Source organism: Apis florea, unplaced genomic scaffold (genome assembly GCF_048593485.1).
Source record: "Apis florea isolate Af1SG1 unplaced genomic scaffold, ASM4859348v1 contig_3367_pilon, whole genome shotgun sequence".
Lineage (NCBI taxonomy): Eukaryota > Metazoa > Arthropoda > Insecta > Hymenoptera > Apidae > Apis > Apis florea.
This window is the reverse complement of record NW_028256746.1, coordinates 6,434,215-6,450,925: the sequence shown is the minus strand read 5'-3', so window position 1 is coordinate 6,450,925 and position 16,711 is coordinate 6,434,215. Positions and strand designations below refer to the sequence as shown.

General features: G+C 42.8%; 1 protein-coding gene across 8 annotated transcripts in view; it reads left to right on the top strand.

Annotated features, from left to right (window-relative positions):
* Positions 1 to 16,711, top strand: part of LOC100868461 (dystrophin) — a 410,667-nt gene that overhangs the window by 69,557 nt on the left and 324,399 nt on the right. For all 8 annotated transcript variants that reach the window (XM_086912122.1, XM_086912124.1, XM_086912121.1 and 5 more), the window contains 2 exons: positions 625 to 836; positions 8,124 to 8,222. In XM_086912122.1, coding sequence (XP_086768248.1) covers positions 625 to 836; positions 8,124 to 8,222 — 311 coding nt within the window. The remainder of the gene's footprint in view (positions 1 to 624; positions 837 to 8,123; positions 8,223 to 16,711) is intronic.

Below are 16,711 nucleotides of genomic sequence, written 5' to 3'. Positions count from 1 at the left end.
TTCCTCGCTCGAGATCCCGAGATGCGAGCTGCTCTCTCCTCTCCCCTCCCCCTGCTAACTCGATTCGAAACGAGTTGGAGGGAGGATAAACTTATAAACTATGAAACTTACTTTCCTATTCAATGAATTGACCGCGCCCTCCACCCGGCTACGTGCCTCGAAACCGTTCCGTCTCCTCTACTTCCTCTTCTCCTTCCGATTCAACTCCTCTCTTTCTCTCTCTCTCTCTCTCTCTCCTTCTTTATTATCTATTGCCGCGCGTGAGAAAGAATACAATGTTATCGTCCGACCGGAAAATTACGAGTTTTCTTGCTTTGCCGCGAGAACGAACATTCTACATCCGTACTCGATAAAACGGATTACGGATGTACGTTTTTGACACACATATATTTTTATATTTTTCGTATATAATTCGCACGTGGATCGAGGATAATTTAATTCGTGGAATGGCGAATTTATCTCGACTCGATTGCGCTAGCATCGAATTAAAATCGTATCGTTACCTCGGAGATACGCGAGATTTTCGAGCAGAAGAGAAATATCAAGTATTTACAATCGCACACCAACACTTTCGTTGCGTTAAATAATATGTTTGAACAAAATGTTTTTATTCGTGTGTTACAGAAGTGGAAAAGGCTGCAGGAGCTGCACCGGGGGCATCGGGTGCAAGTGCGGGGGGCCCTCGGGGGTTGACACCTTCCCCTGCCCCCTCAACACCCTCGACCCCCGTCACCACCACTAGTCCTTCGGTCTGCACATCCTCGCCTTCGTCCTCGCCTTCGCCCTCCTCCTCACCCTCTGCTCTTGTAGCAGGCTTTGACAAATCGGTGCTACAGGTAAGTCTCGTGCAATTTTTCTCTTCCCTATGCGCACGTCCATTTTTCTTATTATCCTTCCCCGTCACGTAACCGTTTACGATACGCGTAAAAGGAAATTTGTAAACGAGCAACGTAGCAACAGATGACGGCGCAATGCAATTTTGAACAGCATTTTATAGCCGACGGGCGATAAATCATTTTCGGAAGGCGAGAACGGAACGTTTCTACCGCGTAACCCCTTCCTTTTAAATCCGTTTCCTCCCGAATCCTCGACGAGATGATCCTGCAACGTGACGATATTTACGAACGATTCATATTGTTTCGAGAGAGGTTGCAAATTTTCGAGAATTCGCCTGGTAAACCACTTTGTAAATTGCGCGGAGCAACAGGCTGTATCGCGGAAACGAAGGGTCGCAGGCCGCCTTGTGTCCCGCAAGGAGCAGGATAACAAAGAAATATATCGTCCATTGATCGGTTGATAATCACTGCTGGCCGATATCGTTCGAAGGAAACGAATCGCAGCTTTTTGCACGCGAAACGTTTAATGTAATAGTGTTTCGACCACGCGCCGCAGCACGACGATGTCCAACCGATTGAGGGAGGATAAGATCGAGAAAGGTGACGGTAAAGGATGGAGAATAGAGTTAGTTACGATAATGGCAAGAGCCAGCCTCGGGCCACCTTGGCTAATTAAAGCTCATAAATTACGGCTACGTGGAAAGAGAGTGACGAGAATATGGCGACGTAGCGGACGGACGTGCCGGAGGGCGCTCGTGCAACTTGGAGGAGAAGGGAAAAAGAAATATGTTAAACGGTACACCTTTCTACGTACGGTACGAGGTTTAAATTTCCACCGCGTGTTCCATTCTTCTTTCACGATTCTTTCCGGCCCTTTTAATGACGTTCGAGGAATTTAATTTTTCTTCCGCCTCCGTCCCCCCCTCCCCCCTCGCCCTTTTTTCGCCCCTTCTTTTCTTTTTCTCACGATTTTCGCAGGGTTTCTTCTCGAGTTTGCTTCTCGAGGGATAACCGTTACTTTAGAATCGCGGACGCGAATTTTTCGATGCTCGTTTCGAAGCAACGGAATCGGAATGTTGAAGGTACTAAGAAGTGTAGTACAACGTTGGTGGCAACGGTGGAGGACATTTAAATTCACACGCCGTGGCAACGGGCAATCTGCCCGTGGAAATAAGGGGTAAAGCGCGTTCTATGCTTCTCCAAGTAGTAGGAGGGACGCTTTAACTGGATTAGCGCGCCGAGTCCCTGAAATTAATTCCTCTTTCGATATTCGCCGCTCGGACGCCGATTGATTTCCACTCGTCTGGAATAAACGAAAATCCATACGTTCGATCGATAACGTTTCGATATTTAAAAAAAAAAAAAAAAAAAAGAAAATCTACAAATAAAACTGAAAAGAAGAAAAGAAGTGAAGTCCTATCAGGAGCGAAAGAGCGATTGAAACCTCTCATCAATGGTTGGAAACTTCTCAAAGTCTGATGCTTCGCGTCTCGAGGAAATCTTGTTGCTTTTCGCAGCATCAGCTGCGATTATTTGTTGCGTCGAAGGGGGGGGGGGTGTTCTCCGTGTGCATCCACGTTTTACGTAGCTGTGTTCCCCCTCGTGAAATACGTGGACGAGGGAAAATGCCGAAGAACCGCGATCTTGGCCGGAATATTCTGCCACGCTCGGCATGAGTTCGGTTATCAGGGACGGGAATTAGATTTGTGTGACGGGGATGGACAGCGTGGAGACGGCGCCACGAGTGTCGAACCGCTCGTGCAACCGTATAACTCGGTCAATTTTATCGAGTTACTCCCCCGTTTCTTTGCAACGTTCTCATCTTCCTTCCATACTTTATTCGGGAACATTTTCATCGAAGTGGCCGGATCCAACCGGGAAAGTCCGAAATTCGCAAAAAGATTGGATCGGCGAACAATTTGCTCCGCGCTTCTTCGTTTGATAACAACCTCTTACTCTTTCTTTCTTTCTCCTTTTTCTCTTTTCATCCGCTTCTATTTTCCATTTTCATTTTTTAAATCGGACCTCCCAATGGCTGAGCCCGGCGTTGGTTACGATCAAATTTCATGTTTTTCCTTTTATAAAATTTTTACTATCGTGTCGCGCCACGTTACACGATAGTCCGGTCTGTCGACTTTATTACGTGTTTGTACTACTAACACGTCCGGTTTCTATTTACACAAAGCGTATTTTTCGAGCAGTTTCTTTTCACCTGGAAACACAATTGAGACAATTCGAGCAACTTGTTAAAATATCGTTTGCCATTTCATCGTAGAGAAACTTATTTTTTACGTTTGTTTTTAGTAAACAGAGAGAGAGAGAGAGAGATCTCTTTTTTTTTTAATAAAATTTTTTTTTAATGACCAATTTGACCGAACAACGCACTCTTTCAAAAGATCCCTTCCACTTTCGTCCCTTATTTTTATTCGACAATTGTTCAAGATCCGTTCAGATCTTTTCACGATACGATTTAAAGGAACTAACACTCGTGAGAAGAAAGAAAGTTTTCTTTCGTAGGAAATATGTTAATATATCGAGTTGCACGTGTGTTGCTATCTGTTTACCTTAGTTTCGGCGCAATTTCTTCGCTATTATACGATCCTGGGATGCTCCTTTGCGGCAAAGCTTTGTTCAACGATCCGTATACCGGTTTATCAAGCCCCTTTTAACTTGTAGCACGCGCTATATTGTTCTTGCCTCGTCGAGGGTACTTTGCGTGTTCGCATGTTTCTTCGTTTATTCGACGTAAATGTGTCCCTTTGATAACTCCATTTTCCAAAGCATCATCGTGCGTTATAATCCTTTTGATCAAGCAATTTTTTGGAATAAATTTCTTTTTCCAAGAGGACGTTAAATAAACTTAATCAAATCATTTGTCCAATCGTCGTCATTCGTCGAATCGGGAAACGAGGATTTAATGGAGGAGGGCGATAAAAATTTTTCTTTTAACCGAAACATATTTGGAACGTTCGCGAAATAAATTTGATCGATCATATATAAAATTTCCAACGTTCTATATTCGTTCGTCGATCTCGAAGGTAAAAATTCGAGGTAGGTTAAAAGTTTCTCTCTCTCTCTCTCTCTCTGTGCTGCGAACTTCCTTTCGAACGCGCGAAACTTGGACATTTCCAAAAATAGCGTTCTAAATTCTCGCCGCCCTTAATGGAGAGACACTTTTGCACCAGTTTCGCGGTGAAAAGCGTGTCTTCCAGACAACCCAGTGACGCTTAACGATTTACACAAGCGAATTCGAACGGCATGGATAAGAAGGGGAAAAAAAAAAAAAAAAAAATTCGTAATTATCTCGTTCGGATGGATTTTATTGTCATCTGGCCGTCCATTGTGTCGATTCTATGGTAGGCCTTTCCTATTTGCCGAGTCAACAGTCAGACTGCAGCTCAGCTCGACGTCATAACAGCTATCTCCCTTCTTCCATTTCCTGCGCCGCGCTGTCTCGCTGACAAGTATTGTGCTGTTTGCATGAAAACGATGAGAGGCTTCGTGGTAACGAGACTCGAGCAGGGATCGAGTTGCCGATGAAATTCTATTTTGCCGCGCGTTAGGCCTCGTTTCGTGCGTGCCCACGGCTATCCGTGGAATTGATTAGGTCGGCCATCGTCGATTCGACGCGCGAAAACCGGAAAGAAAAGGCAAAGAAAAAAAGAAGAGAAAGAGGAGGAGAAAGAAGAATAATAAAAGACAAACGAAAGCGGGGAACACTTGGAAAACTGGGTTGGTGAAATTTTAAACGAGCCCGATTTAAGCCTCCATTTATTCGCGTTACCCTTCTTCTTCTTCTTCACCGAAGTTTTTAAAAACTACGCTCCTCCATTCACTGTGGGGAGCGATACGCGCGTGTGTTTTCTTTCCTTTTTTTTTTTTTTTTATTTCCACATGCCAGAAACTGGTCCTTTCCCGTCCTTCCGCTCTCTCTCTCTCTCTCTCCCCCTCTCTCTCTCTGTCCTTCTCAATCACGTTTCTACACGCTTTCTCTTCGTCGTACAGAATCTCGTTTCTGTGTCTCCTGGCACAGAAACTATTTCGTACTCCATTTTCCTTTGAGGCAAGCGTGGTATCTAGCTTATTAGATTCTTGCTGGCCGTCCCGGCGAAATGTTTTCCTATTTGACGCGCGTGTTCTCGCATACTACGCGCGCCTTGCCAATCCTTTCTCTATATTAAATTCATCCTAGTCGCGTGATCTATGGTATCGTTCCGATACCAATTCCCTTTCCTTTTCGTCGTTACGTCTCTCTCGTCCTACAAGTTTGGAATTTGGTAGTTTCGTTAGCGACGTTAACAATTTGACGAAACTGAAAAAAAAAAAAAAAGAAGAAAGGAGAACAAAAAAAAAGGAAAAAACAAGACTCGTCGAAAGGTGAAATTTAGGAGGTATTTTTTTTTTCCACGAGAGAAAGACGCGAGCGGAGAGTAAAACAACGGATACGGATGGAACGAGAGCGGCGGTGGTCGGAGGAAGAGTCGTTGAACTTTTCACGCAGAAATATACGCCCGCTAATGCGGAAAGTTTCACCCGTTTCCGATGAAAGAAGGAACAGAGACAAAACGCGGATCGATCCTGTTCGATCGAAAATAGCGAAAATAGCCGCGTTTCCGAATCGAAAAATTTAATATCGATTTACTCGGGCCAATAATGCTCGTCGAATTTCTATCCGAATTATATCCGAAGATTTAACGATCGGTCTTTTTAATCTCTTCCATTAATTTCGGCCCTATCCAACGTAACAATTTTCTTCAAATTTTTGGAACTGTTTTCTCTCTGCCCTCGTTTATCGATAATTCCATAAATAATTTCGGAATTCTTTTTCGCTTCGAGAAATTGGAACTCGATCGAAAGAGGCGGCCACGGAATAGATTCCATCTATTTTTCATCATTTGCCGAGCCTACCTTGTATCGATCTCAGCCACAGCTGCGTTTATATTTCAAATTAAGCGGCTCGTTTATTTTGAGTGACACGATGGAACAAGTGGAAGAGGCGCGATATAGGTCAGCCCGGGCTGACGATGGTCGTTCGCCTTCCAATATTTTTAATTAAGTTTCCGTGATTCGATTTCTGAGAGGGCTCGTTCTCCTTCTCCTTCTCGTGGATAAATTCTCCTGAAAATACGTGTCGCGTCCTCCTGTGCACGTACATATACACACACGTATATCCATATTTTTACGATCGAACGAACGAAACGGACGATTTTACACACGCTTCCATTCTTCCGTTCTCCTATATAAACGAATTTCATTTGAAATTTCACTTGTTCCACAATTCGCGTCGCTTTGTTTCTCCAGCTTTACGAAAATATTTTTTTTTTTTTTAAAGCATCGGTACACGAGAGGAAGAGCAAATCGAGGGTAAACCGTACGATGAAGAACAGTTTCAAATTAATATAAAAAAGAGAGAGAGAGAGAGAGAGAGAGAGAGAGAGAGAGAGGAATATTCGGTACAAATATTTGCCAGCAATTTGTCAATCTCGACTTCTTACCTCTTTCTTACCCGTTTCACGTTTCAACGTCAATCGTAACCGCGTCGTCTTCTCAATTCTGCATTCACCTTAAAATTCCTCCACCACGTGACGATAATCACAAGACTCCCCGGTGCATTTTTCAACGGGTCAAATATCAAAGCTACTGTCGCGTGAAAACTCTGCTGGCATATATACGGAGGAGGACTCGCAGGAATATTTTCCATTCCGTATACATATATTCCACCGTCCTCCCTTCGCGGCGTCCTCCCCTGGGATTGGTGTCGGGGGTGGGGAGGATAGGGAGAGACGACGTCTAGGCCTTTCATTTTCATCGAGGCTTCTCTCGTCGAGGCTTTTCAAGAAGGGAGGAAAGAAAGAGAGAAAGGAGGGAGGGGGAAAAAAAAAATACATCCGCCGTGAAGAAAACCACGACGCGAGAGATATGATCGTTGTTCGACAACGCGCGCTTAATCAGGTCGGCTTTATGCGAAGGCATAAGGAGAGAGAGAAAGAGAGAAAGAGAGAGAGAGAGAGGAAGGACATTGGCTCAGACTCGAAGTTTCGAGGGGAGACTACTTCGAAGGGGTGGAAAATGTCGAGCGAGACCTTAATTTCCTGTAGCATTCCCGGCTTATCTCTTTCGCGATTTATTGACCTACCCGCCAAACTTGCACGCTCGCCACTCGTAAAGTAAAGTTGGTAGTAGTCATTGGTCGCGTTCAAGCATCCGTTTCCTGGTCGCGTTAATCGGCATCCGAACTAGATTATCATCGTTCGTAGCCTGTTTAGTTGAAAAGCTTTACGTGAACCGTGTCTCTCTCTCTTTTTTTTTTTTTAACAGAGATTCGAAAGAAGAAGAATCGAATTAATTATATATCGGAAGATAAAGCACGGAAGGAAAATTTTATCATATTCTATCTCGTTTAACCCACATCACCTGGTATTGATTTGAATAAATCCAATAATCGACTCGTTAATTATCCGTCCGTTCCACTCGTATCGTTTAAAAGGGTAGTACCAATTGTCCATTGATCTTTCCTTAAAGAATTCTGCGGATAGGTTTGTCCGAGCTCGTCCAATCCAAAAGTTTTCCAAATATCGAATGGCGCAGATTGAATCAACATCTTTCGAGGTTGAACGCAAAAGTTCAATTATTTATTCGTTTGCGGAAGCATATAGTTTGTCGTGGTTTTCTATATCTATTGAATGATGGTTCGTCCATCCAATCCAGTTGATTCCACCGTGTCGTCGAATCGTAGTATTTCTACACCAATGATTGCCTGATGAGACGGTAATTAACCGATTCTTAACCGAGGTATCCTTGATATTTAATTACGCGTACGTACCTCGGCTCTAACTAAGAAGAAGAAGAAGAAGAAGAAAAAGAAACTATTGTTCCTTGCCATTGAAATGTAGATATTCGCGGTGAAATTTTCGTTCTGCCACGATAATCTCGTTACCGGGGACAATGCTTGGTAATTACGAGAACAATGCCCCGAAGACAATGGATGGTGGCGCGAGTAATGTTTTCGCGTTATAATAACCGTGTATCGGTACATTTTCCCTTGTCCCTTCTCTGATATCGGGACACGAGCCACTTACGAGCAGCCGCTCCCATCTAATTTCCGGTTGTAAATACTCGATTCGCTTCTATCCCGCCCCTCTGATCGATGACTTCTTTCCGTTTCTATCTCATCGCTCTTCGAACGGTCAACACTTTTATCCGACGATATCTAAATTTTCAAATAATTCTCTCTCTTTTCAAAAAAAGTTTCAGCTCGATATACACGTCGTTGCATTTCTCTTTCAGATACGCGACTGGCTAGCTGTGGAAGAAGAGATGTTACGGAAACAAGCTGTGGTGGTCGGCGATGTCGGCGAAATTATGGAGGCGCTCGATAAACAAATGGTAAGCGGATTATCACTGTTCCGTCCACGAGAACAAATTTATTCGTTATTGCATCCTCGATGGTAACCATCCTATGGCTTTATGGCTTGATTTTTTTTTTTTTTTTTCGTTTCATTCATCTCGATGCGAATCTCGAACAACGATGTTTCTCCTCGAAGACATGGAATTTTCATATCGAAATTTCTTTAAACATTTCTTTCTTCAACATTTTCCAACCACTTTTCTTCCTTATCTTCATTCAACGTTATCAAACGCGCGTTTAACATCAGGAATACAGGGAACTAAAAGTACGCAGGTCGGCAATGCCACGATCTGCAATATCCACGAGGGTCGACGTTACTTCGTCATCCCCGTATGTTGGAGGGTAAAACAAGCCTCTCTGCGTTATCAGCTTAGCATAGTTCGTCGGTCGAGGGAACGTTTCGATCGTTGGAAACGGCGATGGCGCTTTCTCGGTTTTCCGGGGATGGAGAAAAGTGGGGGTGGTTTCTGGGTTACTGACCGGGAAAACCCTGACATTGGCATTGGCATTAAGGGTCCAATGAACGCTGCCACGCCTTCCTCTCTGTGCGTCGACGATACATTGTTGCTTCACGCGCAATAGTTATGCTCAGACTATTGATCACTCGTCCGCCGATTTTCTACTCCTCGTTTCCGTCCCCCTCCCGCCCATTAATTTTTCTCTCTTCTTTTTGCTTACCCCGAAATAATATATTCGTTTCCCGTTTATATTCTCGTTCCAGGCAATTTCTTCTTATCTTCGCATTTTATTTTTATACCGTTTCAGTAAGATTAAATATTCGAATAACGGTCACGAAGGTACGCTTTTTTTTTTCTTTTAGACGGTATAATTCCGATAAAGTATCCTTCGCCAGTGTTCTCGTAATTTTATTCTTACGGTTAAATAAGTACGATTCCTATAATAATTGGTCTCTCAAAACACACAAGTGTCCTTCACTCCCTTCACTTCGAGTTTTAAAAAAACCGGGGCAGCTTAAGCAAAGAGAAGTTATAGATTCCATTTCTCCCCGCTTTATGTCGAGCCAGCTCCCGCATCTCCAACGTAAATTTCCCTTCGAGCGTGGAGTCGACTTATCCCCTTTCCACGAGTTCTATTTATTTGTTCGCCATTGATCGTCTCGACAACGAGAGTATCGTCGGGGCGGTGAAAGGATGCAATAATATAAAGTATAGAATAATAAAGTCTTCTTTGAACAATATCGACGATCGGCCATAATCTTTTCACCCAACAGCGGAGAATGGCGATTCGATAAAACTACGGACGAAGGAATTAATTGAGACTTATCGGCGGCCCTTTCACCGCCCTTCCCTCGCTCGTATCGGAATGAAAACTTTCTCTGTCCCTCTCCCTTCATCCCCCTCGACCACTTTTCCTTCCAATTCGAAAAATCGGGGGAAACGATTGATATTTCAAAATTTTTGCTTCCTTTTTTTCGTTCGAGATCGAGGGAAAAAAAGGAAGTAGGAGAAAAGAAAAAAGGAGGAAGCTCACCTCTCCACCGAGATTACTTTTGCACGCGGAATAAAAGAATCCTGTCTTCGATCAACGATAGCCAATTTAGCCGACGAGATCGTACGGTGGCCACCTTGCTCGTTAAAAAAGCTCGAAAGGAAAGGGAGTTTTCGGAACGCGATTTCACAAGGGCGGTGGAAAACAATGGGTTTGTTACGGCGGTGTTGTTATTGATTTCCGATAACAACGGGAAGCCGGAGCAAAAGATATGGAGAAATGAAAGAGGCATCGAGAGCGCAAGAGGAAGGAAGAGACAGGGGAAGGTTGAGACGGTGGTTTTCCATAATGCATAGGGAGGGGGATATCAGGATTTCTTTGAACACTGCTGATTACAGGAATTAAAATCCTGTAACTACGCACGAGTTGAGAACATAATATCGTACGTATATGTTTTTAATATGTGTAATCTTTTGAGATAGAGATGTTGGACGAACGTAATAACTCGAATGCGTATTTTAAATTTTACTTTAAGGCTCTAAAAACTATCGTCAGAGTAGGAAGCTTGATAATCCGCGTTGATTTTCCACGCAAGTTTCGTGTGACGATTCATCAAACTTGGGCCAACGCGGCTGTCCTACTTTTGGCCGGGAACACGGGGAAATTCGAAAGCATTAAAATTCGAGGGAACGCGAACGAATTTGTCAGAATCGGCCGTTGTAATTTTAACGGGTAATTGAATATTAAATCGATCTCCGCGGCAAAACTGTGAATTATCGTCGTATACCGCCGGTGTATCGCGTGTATGAATATTACAACGGATATTTACAGACCCGCCTTGATTTGTTAACGATCATCGTTATCTCCTAATTATCTTCACGCGATCTCATCGAGTTTACACACAATGAAATCCTTTCATCCACGCCCCAATACAAATTGCAAAGATTATTACTTTCACCTCTCTGCCTCTCCTACGTTCGAGAGAGCACTATTTCCGGTAATATAACCCGTGATATAACCCGTGCTCTCCCCCGATTCCAAACGAGGATAGCGAGGAAGTACACCACCTCCCTCCATATCCGATATTACAAGATGGTCGTTTTCCTTTCCACTCCTTTCCCTTGGCGAAATTCCCTTAAAGAGGGTGGCACGGTCCGGTATCTAATTACGTCAAGTTTTGACGAACTTTCTCCCCGGCCAACTTCCTCCACCGATTTTCGTAATTAGTGTCTCCGCGAGCCGGCGAAGCTCGCCAAATTGAAATTGCTCTCGAATTATTTCGATTCGAAAGGGAAGGGGAAAGGAAACGACGGTTGTTGCCTTTAACGGAAACACTTCTACGCGCGTCACGCGTAGTCTCCAACCAAGTTCTCGACTTCACCCCGGCTGTTGCACAACGGCTTATTTAATTGCTGCCTCTTCCTCCTCCTCGTTCAACGTTTCTTTTACCGATTACGAGCGGAGAATTCGCGAGCTTTTTTTTTTTTTTTTTCTTGATTCTTTCACGAGACGACAGGTTGGCTGTTCCAAACGATCCAACGTCGGTGATTATTCTCGATCTTAGACCGATTATTCGTTGGGACAAGGAAGATACGACGTTTCTCGCTTCGTGATATTAATTTCATCATCATCCTATTTTTTTTAATCGTGTCGTTCTTTCATCCTTTTTTTTTTTATATCTTTTCTGTCCAATATTAATTTCTATGGATGGGTGGACGATAAAATTGAAAGTTGGCGTCAAATTTCAACGAGAGATTCGATTAATTCGGTACGATTGTAATTCGAAATCGAAGCTGAATTTTACCGGGTCGAAAAGCGGTCTCGAATAGATAAACGCGAATCCCTCCTGTTATCGTAATTAAAATTTCGCATCGCGGCAGACGCGGTAAAATCCATTTTGAGCGAAATGGTTGTTCTAATTGTTTCGCGTGTAAATCAAACATCCCACCATAAATTGAACTGTTCTCGGTCTAACTTTGAAACGCGCATCGCGGAAAAAAGTTGATGCTCCTCCCGCCTCTTGCATTATTCAACGCGTCCAGAATTTTTATTTCTGTCGCTCCTTCACCGTGTTTTCGCGCTGTTTTTGCTCTCCGGTCTCCGCTCGAATGAAATTTGACGACTCGTTCGAGGTGGAATGTATTCATCGATAATAATAATGTAATATAAGGCTGTGATATCCTTCAATTGTAATTCTACGTAATATTCTTGTAAATTTGATTTTAAAGAATATTCGTTATCCTTGTATGTACGGAATATATTCTTTTTTTTTTTTTTTTTTTTTTTTTTTTTTTCGTTTTTTTTAAGCTTTTACAGAATAACATTTGGAAAAGGATATTATTCAGTCTTAGCGTTTGACAATCATAGCGGAGGGATGGTTGCGTGTGCGCAGTGCGTATCTTCTTTATCCCCTCGATATCCGATTAGGTATCACGCCAGTGAGAGATTCGAACTGACGATTCTCTGAGGATGGTTAATTTAATTCTATAAATTCGTTTTATTTCATAGAAATATTTAATCCTTTAAGCGCTCAATTTTCAGTTTTAGAATTTTTTATCGCGTGTATTGTATCGCGTATATAAGATACGAGAAAATGGTGATCACGTTCTTTCATATTTGAAGATATTTATAAAAATATTTCGAATAAACATCGAGATCGAGAATAAATTCACGGTTGCATAAATTTACAAAAATAATTGGAACAAAAGCGCTTTTCGAGCGCTTCGAATCGAACCACTTTTTCTGTCACGTTTCGCAAAAATTTTACTTGAAAAGAGAGAGAGGAGAGGAACAGGAACAAAAAAAGAACTAAAATCGGAGGAATCATTTAAAAAGAATCGTTTTAAAAAAGAATCAAAGTCAATTTTATCGTATAAAATTTTCAATCCTTCGCTAACGAAATTGCTACGTCTGTTTTGGGCATGGTTTAAAGCGTTTACTAAACGGCACCCTCTGTACGCGAATTTTGTGCCCCGTAGGCTTTATACCCCATAAGCCAGGAGGAGAGAGAATGGTATATACATATATATATATATATATCTATATAATACCGTTCCCTAGCTACCACGGATACCCATGAAGCTGCGAATTTCAGTCAGTTTCTCGGCGTGCCTCCATCGAAATACTCGCGCCGGAAAATCATGCAGCTATGTTTTGTTAACCGACCAAACTTTAGATATTTCTTTAGTATATTTCTTTCTAATTCTACGTCTCCTTTCCCCCTTTCTCCCTCGCAATTCTCTTACATCTTCGAGTAAGATCTTTCTTCGACAATCTGTTCCTCTTCGATCTGTGAACTTTCCCGCGTTTTCTCTATAAATTGATCACGTTCGTGCTACCTTCACACTCTCGTGCTACCTTCGCTGTTAATAAACGTAAAAGCGTTTACATTTCGACGTGGTGAGTGGCCATATAAAGAGAGAGAGAGAGGATCGTAATTCATCGAAATTTCGTGTGCGATTCGAAGATTTTCTTTTTAACGGTGGATAAATACTCGAGTCTACTTAATTAATTCGACGAGGTATCGAAATAATTCAAGACAATATCAAATTGACCGTTCGTCGAATGGATAAATCGTTGAACCGTGTTCTTTTTCGCCTTCTTTAAGCGCCGAAAACGCGTGTAAATACGTCGTGAAGAAAGAAATGCTGGCGAAATGCTGTTTCGCATCGGCAAGTTCGTTACGCTTGCGTTAATGAGGAATTCGCGTATTCGGTAATTGTCGGGCGAAACCGAAGTTGGCGCGCTAATTTTGGAATCGCTAACGAACCTCTCCGACGTCTCGTGCTGCGTTTCTCACGGAATTCAACGAAAACGCGTGTATCCAGCTTAGTTATAACCGCGTGAACTCGCGTGATAATGTGATTTTGACGAGAGAGGGCCGGCCAATGAAATTTCCCCAACGAATGCGAGCAGCGAAATGAAACGAAAATCGATACAGCCTCTGGTGGCCGGCTCGCCGCTTCCTCCTCTCCTTCGTGGCTTCCTCCTTCGCGGTCGTGCTTCTTCTGCTTCGTGAAAGGATGCGGTGAAACGAGGTCCTTCTCGGCCCACTTCCATCGTGGACAAGAAACAGTTTCGATCGAAAGGGGGAAGAAAGATTTCGAATTCTCTTTTAATCGAATTCTCTACCTACGCACGCCCCGTAATTTCGTTCGACGGGATTTCGATGTGATCCATATTTCCGCTTCTTCGATTAATTCGTGAATAATGAATAGGGAATTCGTATTTTCACGATACTTAATGGAATAAATTAGACGGAATTAAACGGTCGCCGCGTTGATTCATTTCATCGAGCGTTTGTTTAAAATTTTATTTCATCATATCCTTGAATATTTTATCGTATTCCTCTTGCGATATTATGCGTTTAATTTCGATTCGATCGCTCGTGTTCGTATTATCATTTCTTCCCTGCGTATTAATCGTCGGATTTAGTTTCGAACCTTTCGCCCGACAGGGGATTTCGTTTAAAGGGGGTGATCGATAACGATTCGATCCGATAATGATGTAACCCGAAACTGGATTCGGGATATAATCTATATATATATATATAGAATAATTTATCCGCAATATCGTCGCAATTATTGTTCGGCCGAATCGTTGGATTAGAAACGATTTTCGAATAATTAAATTAATATTCATTTTACGCAATCTCGATTCTACGAGCAGATTCGCACGTTGTCTTTGATTATCGAGGAAGAAATTTCGGATTGAATTCGGTTGCATCGATTAGTAATCCACCGTTTAAACCGTTCCAAATTTTCCACCCCTCTGTGCGCGTCTTGTCACTGTTCATTTAGGAGTTTTGACATCGCGGCAAGCCGCATTATCCGTCGCCTCAACCGATTCCGCAGAGACCCATGCAGTTTGACCGGTCGACAGTCAACCGGTTTGACATCTCGTCATTTCGAGTTCCCCTCTCGAAAGGGGGAATTTCTTTGTTCTAATATTCCTCTGATGCGTTATCATACTCCTCTGATATTTAATCGAATGTAAATTCGAATGTACGACGAATGAAACGAAATTAGAAAATTAATAAAATGTATCGTGGATGGTGTTGAAATTTTGCTGCGATTCGCTGTATTTTAATAATAGATTATTATTTTGCGAAAGAAACTAGAAATTGGAAATTCTTAGAAACTATCAACTTTTCAATATACAAATAATTACGCGTATAAAATGATTCATTTCAGACAAAATTACGTTAAACCATTCATAATATCAAACGAACCGATAAATAATATTTGTCAATTTGAACATTCTGAAGATTCTTGCATGCAACTTTAATACCAATAATTTGAATTAAGAAATTTTATTTAACGCGTTTTTGATAATGTTACTAGATCTTTTATTAACACCGACAATACAAATATCTCTTCTACAAATTCATCGAATCAGATTTTCCTCATAACATAACATTATTCAACGTAACTTTATTTTTTAAAAAATAAAAATCCCTTCACGAAATTCAGGGAAAAAAGGGAAAAGGAAAAATTTTGTCGCGCAAAACCAAATATAAAATTATCCACCCACACCGATTTTTATCAATCGATCTCGACGAATGCAGACCTCTCCCCGCTCCATTACCCCGCATTACACCCGCGGAGAACAGGATTGTTGTTCCAACGGTATTCCACGTGCTATTTACGATAGCAACGGTGCCGCAACCGAGAACCGTTCTCATCGCGCGATAAATTCGAAATATCGTAATGTCGCGCGTGCCTGCAACGCGAGAGTGCAGCAGCAACACGAGTGCAGCGCGTGTCGTCTCCTGAATGGGCGAGCCGCGACCACTGTTATACGCAATACACACACGTATACGTACGAATATATACGGAGAAGGAACGAGACGTGTGCCGTGTAAATAAACAAAAGGGGATCGTTGTCTGTTCGCGGAAACGACGAACGAACGACGAGCGCGCGTGGAGGGGAAAAGGAAAAACAAGTAGAATCGTTTAGTCGGCTTGTAAGGGGCGCACGCGATGGATCGAAAGGAGGCACGACCAGCAGCAGCCGGCTCGAGTAGCTTCTCCGGGTGCACGAACACTCTCCAACTGCGATTCAACGTGAGTACATACACCAACGAGAGAGGTGGTTACCTTCCTTTCGCGTATTCGCGGCGAAGAAACGCGCGGGGAGGGTGGCGTACACTAATATTTGCCTGCATTTAACGGGTTTAATGACGGTGGAGGAATTTATTGCTAGGCTCGGTTGTACGACGGTTTGCCCGCTCCTCACCGGCGACGAGCGAGGCAAAAGGAAACACGACAGAATTACTACGGGGCTCGGTTTGGTGGTATCCTCCAACCCTGTCCGATTCGGTAAAGAGGCATCCGTGCTTCTCTTTCTCTCTTGTTGTCGGTTCCCTCTTTAATTCGATTTTGCACGAGTGAATGCAATTTAAAAGTCGTGTTTCCTTGTATACGCGAGTTAGTTGAGTTGTCCTCCAAAAAAGTTTCCTCCTCTTCTTCTTTCTCGATTTTCTCTTCTCCTCGTAGTTTTTATTAATTTCGAAGGAAAGAGACGTTCACGAAATATATATTTACGCAGTTTTCCGCGAATTGGGGCAAGTGTTTCTTTCTTAGAGATAAGAAAACGTACGCGGGATCAAAATAAACGAGTGAGTCAATGTTTTCGGCGTTATCTCTTAATCTGGTTATCTCCGTATTTCAACCGTCGAAACGATCCTTCGTTCGTACGTTATTACGCATTATAGAATCGTTCTCCCCCCTCTTCTTCTTCTTCTTCTTCTTCTCCTAGTTCTTTTTAATCTTGGAATGATTGCGGAACGATCGAAGCGTATCTGAATCATAGGAAACGAGAGGAGGGGCGGTTTCGTTTTAAGTCGAATTTAGAGGGAGAGTAGGGCGGTCGTGTCCCCTTTGATGCGGTTAAAACGAATTTCGCGCGAATATTGTCGGTGAAGGAACGCGGGGAACGCGTCTCTGGGGTTTCCGGGGTCGCGTTCTTCCGGGATAAATCGTACGGGACTGGTTGGGCCGATAATTTCGTTTTTTTT